Source organism: Strongylocentrotus purpuratus, unplaced genomic scaffold (assembly GCF_000002235.5).
Source record: "Strongylocentrotus purpuratus isolate Spur 01 unplaced genomic scaffold, Spur_5.0 spur5_scaffold_2, whole genome shotgun sequence".
In the NCBI taxonomy this organism is placed as follows: domain Eukaryota; kingdom Metazoa; phylum Echinodermata; class Echinoidea; order Camarodonta; family Strongylocentrotidae; genus Strongylocentrotus; species Strongylocentrotus purpuratus.
Genome location: NW_022145605.1, coordinates 19596382 through 19606820, shown reverse-complemented (window position 1 = coordinate 19606820; position 10439 = coordinate 19596382). Strand labels below are relative to the sequence as shown.

General features: G+C 35.3%; 1 protein-coding gene across 1 annotated transcript; it reads right to left on the bottom strand.

The window, feature by feature from the left end:
* Nucleotides 1-6606: 6606 nt before the first annotated feature.
* On the bottom strand, nucleotides 6607-9440 carry LOC115926412 (tyrosine-protein kinase receptor Tie-2-like). The gene is made up of 5 exons (XM_030991100.1): nucleotides 9431-9440; nucleotides 8605-8913; nucleotides 7828-8103; nucleotides 7444-7578; nucleotides 6607-6635 (listed from the first exon to the last, which is right to left on the bottom strand). Exons 1-5 carry the CDS (start codon nucleotides 9438-9440, stop codon nucleotides 6607-6609), a joined length of 759 nt encoding a protein of 252 aa, XP_030846960.1.
* Nucleotides 9441-10439: the final 999 nt, after the last annotated feature.

Below are 10439 nucleotides of genomic sequence, written 5' to 3'. Positions count from 1 at the left end.
TCTACGTCATACAAAACAAGATGCCAAATAAAACATTCTTTGTATTATTTCACATACCTCCATCAAACATAATCCTGCTACATTCGTGCGAATCGCTAACTGTAGCCGAGTTTTTTTCGCCGCCCTATTCTCTCTCCTTCTCTCTAAACTTTGGATGTACACTAGCTTTTTTGTCAAGAAGAGGTTAATGTTTATTCCTTTGTTTTGCTTGTTATTCAAATACGATTCTTACAATTATTTTGTATTTTGTTTTTATTTTGGTAACGACAGAATGTCTTATTTTAAGCCAATATGTTCTATCTCAACCTCATAAATTTCAGCTATGTTATCTTATCTTATATTTTGATGTAACCCCACTGAATTTTATTATCTGTTGAAAATTATTTTACGTGGTAAATAAATAAAATAAAACAAACAAACTCTCTCACATTCTCCCCTCTCGCGCTCTCTCTCTCTCTCTCTCTCTCTCTCTTCCTCTAACATTTATCAAGTGCAAATTGTCACACATGGAAATCGTCATATCTTTCTTAATTTTGGGGGAATTAAAACGATTCTTATATCAAATGATAGGGCTTGATAAGATTTAACATGTCATACGAGAATCTAACACAAAATGTGTTCTCTTCCCTTTTTTTTTCTGGAAAATTAATAACTTTGATTTGTCATTTTCCTCCTATATAGTTCAGTTGCCTAAAATGTCACATTAACTTCTAATTACCATCAACATGTGGAGAAAATATTTAGCTAGCATATAATAAACATGTTTCTTTGAATTGTTTTAAAAGGTGATAACACTATTCTGGCTGAGAGGAATTTTCGTATTTTTCAACGATCTATAAAATCATTGATAATTTATCTTATTTGTATTCATTTATTTATTTAAACATGATCACAATTCATTGGAGTTAACATCACATGAAAAAGAATGCAATCTAACAAATCATTTTTAATTTTACAATCCATTTGAATTGACTTCACAAGAAAAAGAATACAACAATGCCTCGAGCCATAATGCATGGCCGTCCAGGGGATTTATTGATGTTGGGGACCGGGGTAAAATGCAATAAATAATTGAAAATTTATTGCATTTTCTTTTTTATTTTTATTTATAGAAACTACCCCCTACCCTAGCCCCCGCTGCGTTCAGTCATGGTTCAGTGACAAAGCAATGGCCTCGTAACTGTGAGGCCCCAGGATCAAAACTGTGTTGATGTGCTATATTAGTGCCCTTTTGTGGGGCATTAATCCTCATTACTGTCATTTATGACTTAAGGGCGTAGGTCCTCTAGTTGATAATTATAGTAGCATACACATGCTTTAGCAGGCACGCAAAACACAAATTATCAAATTATTATTCAATAAAATCTGAGAATGTATACTATTATCTAGATTTATTATTTTTACATTATTTTTAAAATAATTCCATAAATTGGGGTAAAACAAAAATATTCCAACTTTATGAGCGACAGTCTTTATATAAACAATATCTAAGACCTGACGATGGGAAATGTTACACCACGTCAAGTGAAAAACAGATAAAAAAGATTTATGTACTAAAGTATTAAATAAGTTAAAAGTGGCATTTTTGCATTGTAAACAACAGTTACTTTGAAGAGTTTAGACATAAATTCACTCTTTCATCCCTTTATTTGCAAACTAGTAATAATATAAAATAAAACATAAGATATTAATTGTTCTAATAACATTTTGAAAGTAGCTGTTTAAGTTTCGTTATAATTCTTGCAACAATTGAAATAGTGTATTACCGTAGTATGAGCACCATGTTACATAATTGCCAACTCTGTGTATTACATAACCTGTTCATTATTATTGGTCCAGCATGTATCAATGCTGGCACCATATACCCTCTGCCTCGCTAGAGCTGCCTTTATATTTCTTCGTAAGTGTCTCCCGGATCTGATGCTATGACTTCTAGATAGGTATCGTCAGTGTTGGGTTTCTTAGGATCTAGATACGTATCGTCAGTGTTGGGTTTCTTAGGATCTAGATACGTATGGGCGTCGGTAATATTCTGGTAGTTTGGGGTATCTGTATTGAGATCTTGGTAGGCATGGGCGTCACCATTCGGGTTTTCGTAGGTATGGGGGTCTTGGTTGGAGTCATCAAACACACGGTTCTCATACTTCGAGGAGATCTCACGTGCATTGTTTGGGGGCGATGCGGCTGGGTCAGCTTTTGAACGTCTTTGTTTGATCCTGGAAGTGAAATTCAATTACAAAACCCATTAATTTCCTCCTTCTTTGTTAAAATTAAATATGAAATTTAATGTTCGTTTAACACTTATTCCTATTTAGTTTCTATTTGAATATCATATTATCTATCAACAATTGACCAAGATTTTTCTTGTCAATCCAGCAGAAATTAGACTTTTTGTGCAAGGAGTTCCTCAGTGACCTACAGTGGTGTACTGTACATAACACAAACACCCATCATTGTAAAGGAAAACTCCTAGGGTTGATATGTAATCTTTGATTTCATTTATTTCACAAAATATGTATTGAGTCATTCTGTAGTTTAAACAAAAGAATATCATATCATTTGCAACTTATGCAAAAGAATGGATTGAAGTTTGTTATCGTTTTCAGTGTTTGTTTATTTTGTGTCTGTTAACAGTGTATTCCAACTATTTTAATGACCCTTTGACAACGTTTTTTCCTGTCACTTACCTTCTAAAGATGACAAGGACGAGAATAATGACCAGGATGGTAATAATGAGGGCAGCCACGGCACCCCCTACTACAGGTATTAATGATGATCCACTGAGAGAACCACCTATAGTGTTGCAATAAATGAAATAAGATTCATACAATGTACCTTATATCAAATACAACAAATCCGGCGGCTCCTGCATGTATTACAGCCTATGACCGGGGAATTTAGCATATATTTGTATTCGTGTATTTCTTCATTGTGTGTGTGTATATAGTGAAATTAGGAACATTGGCAACTAATTTATTATAATGTATAATACATGTACTTTCTTGTAGACAAAATAATGTACATCGAAAAATGAGCATCTTCAATAAATGTATTCTGCTCTCTGAAATCATGGCGAACCCTTGGCAGATTTATTTATTTATCTTCTCAGGATAACTTACTTCCAGAGCGAGTTACTGTGTTGTTCCTAGGAGACAGAGGTCCCGTTCCACCTGTTCCTTCCCTCACTGCTGCTACACGAAACATGTAATCTGTGTCGGGTGTCAGGTTACTAACGATGGCTGATGTTGTGAGATGGTCTACTCTCTGATCCGTTACCCAGTCACCATCCTCCTGTACAAAGACATCATATCCTACCAGAGGAGGATCACCTATGTCATCTTCTTCAGACCATGCATTCCATCGAAGACCTACCGTAGTTGACGTAGTACTCACTATCACTGGTGCGTTCTCAATGACTGGCAGAACTGACAAAAAGGAAAAGAGACATAAATAGTTAATACAATTGATTGAAATAACCGTTAAAATTAATGACACACCTATACAGGGGCGGATCCACGTAGCGATTTTTCCGGCCCGCCCCCCCCCCCCCCAGCCCCCCAAAACGATAAAAAAAATTGGATAATAACGTAAAGTTAACCTTTATAAAACAAAAAACAAAAGCGCCCCCCCCCCCCGCTTATTCGCCTGCCGGCTGAGACGGCACTTAATTTTGTATTAAGATTTTGCTGCCCCCTCCCCCTCGACGCCGGCTGGATCCTCTGCAGGTGTGGATCCATGGGGGGGGGGGGGCTGACGGGACAACAACAACAACAAGAATCAACAACAAAAAATCTCACGAATTACGTCCAAAAAAAAATTCACCGATGACTGAGTCGCAACTAATATTTTCTCACGGATTGGCCCCCCCCCCCCTCCCTCTTCCCGCCGGCTGGATCCGCCACTGCACCTATATACTAATCAATTCCATATGTTAAAACATTTACCAAAGTACACAAGAACACACAAAAAACTAACCGTATAACTGATTCGATCCCCTGTAACCCTGTATGCAGACAGCGTGACTGAGAATTATTCTGCATTTAGAGAAATTGAATTGATACTATCTCACAAAGAACATTAGAGTGAAGCAATGTCACACAGTTTGCTCACCATAGGTTGCGTTGGTAATGGGCGTACTGGGATAGCCTACACCTTCAACATAAAGAATGCAAACGTATTCCCCATATTCCTGTGGAAACACACTATCAACATCAAAGACAACAGCCCGTTCTGATCCTGAGACATTGCTTGATCTCCTTGTGATTCCTGTCCTGTTATTGATGTCTCCGGTGCGTCGATAAAGATCAACTGAGGATGCATCGGGAAGTGGAATGCCCTCAACATAACATGTGAAGGTAGAAGGTTGGTATGGGTTCACTCTCACTGAAACTAATCTAGATATTCCTGTCAAGAACCAAGTAAAGATATGAAACATTAAATACAACGTTACACCAGACTCTATAGACCAATTTGTTTTATTCCATTCAGAATTGTGTTGCTTAATGTGCTAAACCTACAGTACATATGGCAAACTAATCCCATATAGAACATTGACCAATCATCATATTAAAAATTGAAAGAATGGATTCATTTCTAGTATTAGAAATAATGACCAATTACTAATAACTTTAAAGTTCCTGTCACAAACCAGGCAAAAATAGAAAACACTAAATACAAATTTGCATGTCTGCAGCAATAAAATATTGCAATCCAGTCACTTCAATGGATAAGTACCTCTATCAAGATCAAAGCAAGATAAAAAAAAATAAATAAAAAAACTATCACAAATAAACTTGTACTTGGATGCTGCTTGTAAGTGTCGGTTTGCATGGTGATGTAGATATACCAGGGTATGTGATTAAAGTCTCACCTCCCTGGATATACAGTATGCTTGCGGGTGTACCACGTGTGTGTGAGAGAGAGAGAGAGAGAGAGGGGGGGGATTGAGGAGTCCTGAAAAGGACTCTCGGTAATCTTTCTTGAGGGTGTCTAGTCCTGACAAGGACTGTTTGTGTAGTCTTGAAAAGAATGTTGGTTATCTTTCTTAGCTTATAGTTCTAAGGAGAACTATATAGCGCTAGAAGAGGATGAGTGGCGGGAGTGGCTCGACGTTTCGAACAGGTTGACTATCCTGACAACGGAAAAAAAAATTAAAAATATTTTGTTTTGTTTCTAATTTTGTTCAAGGGGAGGGGGTGGATGTTGAGGGAAAAAAAGGAGAAAAGGGAATAGGAATTGATATGGAAAATTCAACACCCTTTATTGAAAAATAGAATCTTACCTTGACATATGACACCGGCACTGTGTACTGTGTATCCTAGAGTACACTTCTGCTCAGGGCACTCTCCAGTATCTTTATCACATGGTTCATCATTCAAGCAATGACATTTATCAGTGCATTGAGATCCATAGTAACCGCCTTCACATTCATCTGGAACTGGGGATGATAAGAAATATTTTAGAAATCACAATTTAGCAATTACTATTAGTAAATAATATTAGATGTACTTCACAAATATTAGATTGCTTCTATTGCAATTTTTTTTTTTTGTTGCAAACTTTGCAATTTTTTTTTTCATTTTCACTAGTGATTCTTTTTTCTTTCTTTTGTATGCAAAATTGATTTAAATGTATTACATATAGGCCTATTCTTGAATTTAACAGAGCCTTCACTAGTTAAATCCACGTATTCATAGAAAACATTCGTCTCCTCTGTCAATAAACATGAAAATAGTATACATACGGAGTTGTCCACAAACCACTACTTGGTGCGGGTATGTCTACGAAAATAGAAAATATAATAACCAAGTGTTTATATAATTGTGAATTATCTTATTCCGAATGGGTATAGTACAGGCGCCCCTGGTCATGTAAGCAATGGGGTTAGAAATTGAAAAAATATCAAAAATTACATAGCTACAGTGTGCAAGTAAAATTCTGAATTATCTTACTTTTCAGTACTAGAAAGCATTTTTGTCATATCATTTGTTATGATTTTGTGCTGACTATGACTTACTTTGACAGTTGTCTCCAGACCAGCCAGTCTGACATCCACCTGTACATATTCCACTATAGATGTTACATGATGAACCTACTGCACAGTGACATGTCTGTGAACATCCTGGACCATATGTACCTATAGTACATACTGTAAAGGAATTCAAAATAAAAAAATCAAGATGGACAGATACAATGCATTCGTCGAAAAGAAAAATATTGTTCACGAGTAACTGTGTTACAATAACTTCTTATTCATTTATCTTTTTCTCCACCTCCTTCTTCTTCTTCTTCTTCTTCTTCTTCTTTTCTCCCCTGAGATGCGCCTGACCTCACTTATGAAACCAGCCACATTATTATGTGCATTTGATATTACAAGAAAAACTAGAATTTTCGCAGAATTCTGAGAGATGATTATTTTTAGGCCTATATATTTTCACTACTAGATGAGCACAATTAATAGTATAACGGAAATCTTACGTGTGTTACATGCACGACCATGGGCACCGACGTCACATGAACATCCATAGGGATCAGGTAGGCAAAAAAGTCTCCCATGACATTGTCTGACAGGATCAATGCTACTGTATGAACATCGAAACTCGCAGTTCAATCCCAACCGATTTCCACCATCAGTTCTACAAACTGGAACGAAATAGTTGCATTATTCAATAAAAACCTTATAGACTTGCATAAGAAATAAAGATTTCATAAGATAAGATAAATTTCAAATATGGTTGCTTCTCCTTTGCAAATGACCGATGGTATCTAATGCTCTTTAAAAATAATAAGGTTTACGAAATTGAATAAAGCCCTCTTATACAATAAAAAGCAAAGATCGTCGTTTATTAAAATTAATGTTATTGAGAAATCCATTTATAAATTATTTTGACATTTCATACGTTATTAAGGAATAAAAAAATTTTAAAAAAGCAAATCTTTTCCCAGCTGTATATTATGTTTCATTCATTTTTTTCGTGATTAACTTGGTTTACGGTGTATATACATGTATATGTAAAATTACCCGCAGCTCAGGTAGAGAGGGTTACTTTCCAAGTATTTACAAAGTCATTTTACATTAAATAACAGACTGTTTAAATTCATGAAAGATAATACATTATGAAAGATCACGAATCTGCTTGTCAGAAACAGAATGATAAATGATAAATCAACACTATTCTTGCAATCGATTCCTGTATGGTGAAGAGTAACATGTAAACAAACATTTCGAAAGACATGGTGTATAATATTATTCTGATTTATCTATCTCCTCTTCAAGAAGGAAAAAGAAATATTTGAAATGATACATGTAAAATAGATGTTCATTACTGTGTTCATTTCCCATGGAATAAGACAAGAAATATCTTCCTCAATTCATCTATAATTTTTTTTTTTTTTTTTATATCATTATTCCAAATGCAATTCTACAGGCCTACCGGTACTTACTTTCTAAACAATTCGTTCCGTTGAAGTTGTTAGGACATATACATAGACCAGACTTGCCATCACAGACTCCACCATTGTAGCATTTATCGCAGATACCATAACACTCAGGGGGACCCCACTTACCAGCAGGGCATTCTGATATGAGATAGGGAGAGTAATTTTTCAGATTAATTTTTTTTCATCAATATTGAAATATAAATGAATATGTCAAGATCATCATCCACATGTAACTTGCATAATCGAATCTAAAATAAAGATTTCTTGGCTAAATATGAAGCAAAACTTTTTACATGCAACATAACAAACCATATTATCTTGGAGAAATTAATGACCCCTCTCAAAAAGCCCAGTCTGAATTAAGCAGGAATACACTTGTACATGTACCTCTGACAATTAGTCTGTACAATCCTCCTCTACTTTGATTCCTCTCGTTATCATAGTAGATCTCATAGATTCCTTGGTCTGATGTCTGGATTGGGTTTGGGAAGCTGATCTGAGTCTGTCCATCAAATGATGTAAGAACCTCACTTCCATCTTTCATCCAAGTAATCACATTGTCACTTGCATCAGATCCAAACCTGCTAGTCATGCTGATCATCACTCCAGTGTCATTCACGTTAACTGTCTTTGTAAACAATCCATCACTTGATATGAATTTAGCTGTCAAAAGGGGTGATAAATTAACCAAATAAAAGAATGTTAACCATATTAAATTCATTATGTAGCACCTACATTTACGTGCCATGTGCACTGTAGCCATTTACTCACTACAGGAAACCATTCATTTGTATAAGGCTTGCAACTTGTTGCAAACATGTACATGTACATTGAAACATATATTTAAAAAAATAATCACTTGCATATTGGAATAAATCTGTTCCTCTTAATATTTTTCAATAACAAGTTTTGGTCATTTTCAATATTAGAATAGGCAATTAAAATCTGTTTGGACTTTCGTTTGACGATTTTAATGTAAGTAAACAATATCAACACAAATGGGCATGTTTGACGTAATGTTGACCTCACATGGAATATGCTCAAAAAGTCAGAACTTCACTTTGACTACTTACTACAGGAAGCTGCTTTAGTACACACTGAATAATAAATCTTTAAAAATGAGAAATCTTATGATTATTATAACGAATGGAATAATAATCTTACCATCATTTCGTTGGAAAAATGTAGTAACCCTTGTAACATCTCGATCAGGTTTAGTAGCCTCACAGTAGAAAGGACCGAAACCATCTCTATCCCATCCATCTCCTGTACGGAATATAACTCGTCTGACCAATGGAAGTTGTTCCGAGTGTCTCTCATCCGCTGGTGGTGATCTGTCTGTTGTTATGGGTGCTGATCGACCAAATGATAGTGTAGCGTCTGGTACACTGAGGTGACATATATACTGCGCACCTCCAGATGTATCTATATTGGTGTATACAGAGGTCAGCACTGTGATATGGACAGCCTCACCTGGAATGCCAAGAGTTAAAGTATCTCAGTAACATTGTTGAAGGTTGATTGAAAAATTGCGTAATTTTAGTATGAAATGTTACTTATTATCTTCCTTCTACTGTACTAGCCCTGTAACATGCAAAAAATCCTGAAAAATTCTCAAACTACAAAGATATTAATGGTTTTCTAAGAAGGCGACACTGGTCAACATCCTCTAACAGTGATTAACAGTAATTTTTTTCCTAACCATTTTTGAATTTTCCCAACCGTTCTTCCATGAAAATTAGACAAAAAATAGGCTTTTAAAATCTTTCGACACTTAAATGTCTTGAATGGTATATAGAGCCAATTAATTGCTTTATGACGATTAACTTCCACCTAAAAGTAAAATGTAATTTTATTGTAATGATAAAGTTGGGAGAATTTAGATATCGATCAGATCAGCTTTTCCCAATTTTTGTCGTTAATAATGATCCGTTTTCACTCAAACTTTCAGATTTTCTTTAATTGTACATCTAGCATTGAAGGCACTAACTTAGCACCATTTTCTCTCATCTTTACAATGTTACCAAGTCCCTTTAAATATGTTATTTTACAGTATAAGCCTATACTCAGTTTCTTTTTCCATATGCATTTTGGACCTCAATCCATAAAGTAAGTTATATGTCATGACTACACCATAATGACACTTAAATAATAACAAATTACTGTAGAATGATCAAGACCTATATCAATAATTATTGATGAGCCGATTGAGAGGCATGACCTCTGAGGTTAAGCCCCTTTTTAGAAAACTATAACGTTTCAATAACAAACTGGAATAACAATATTTCAAATTGTCAAATTTGCACATATCCACCACGCCAATTTAAGTGCTCCAAGAGCTCGTGAATACCCCAGCTTGGCTACCGAGTTCGGTGCTCACAGGTTTCAAGAAATTCCTTTCTACTGGTACCCATTTAACTCTTGGGAGAAGAGTGACAATCAGTTTATATCATATATAGTTTGATTATTTTGTACAACTTTTCAACTATTCTATTTCACTGCAAATTATCAACGGAAATTTGATATTCGTGCAAGCATCGTTGAGCCCTCCAGCGAAATAAGTTGCCATATACGCATATGTACATAGGCCTGTACAAGGGCGGTGGAGCGATTTACTAAGTGGAGGAGGGGGGGGGGCAACAAAAAAGGGCACCTAAAAAGGGAAATCTCAAAACTAAAATATACAATTTAAAATTTGTATACATTGGTAATATACCCCTACGTTGTCGTTACATTATCAGGGATGATTTCAATACATTTTTTTCTCATCATACAGCATAATGCTTAAGCATCTTACTTTGCAGTTTGATGTGATGGTCTGAATACTCATTTGCAAGCGAGCGAAGCGAGCGGGTAAAAATTTGTAAGATTTGTAAGGTCACAGTGCAAAAAAAAATCATCATATAAAGTGAGAAAAAATCATGCTAGAGTTATAAGCAAATTCTCATAACGGAAAACTGAAAACACCTTTGATAACTAACATAATTATATCATCTATA

Excerpts from the sequence above, each read along its gene's own strand:
- LOC115926412 (XM_030991100.1), bottom strand. Across the intron at positions 8,104-8,604 it reads ATTTTTCCAACGAAATGATG|CTAAATTCATATCAAGTGAT; the intron begins GTAAGATTATTA and ends CCCTTTTGACAG. Across the intron at positions 7,579-7,827 it reads GTACAGACTAATTGTCAGAG|AATGCCCTGCTGGTAAGTGG; the intron begins GTACATGTACAA and ends ATCTCATATCAG.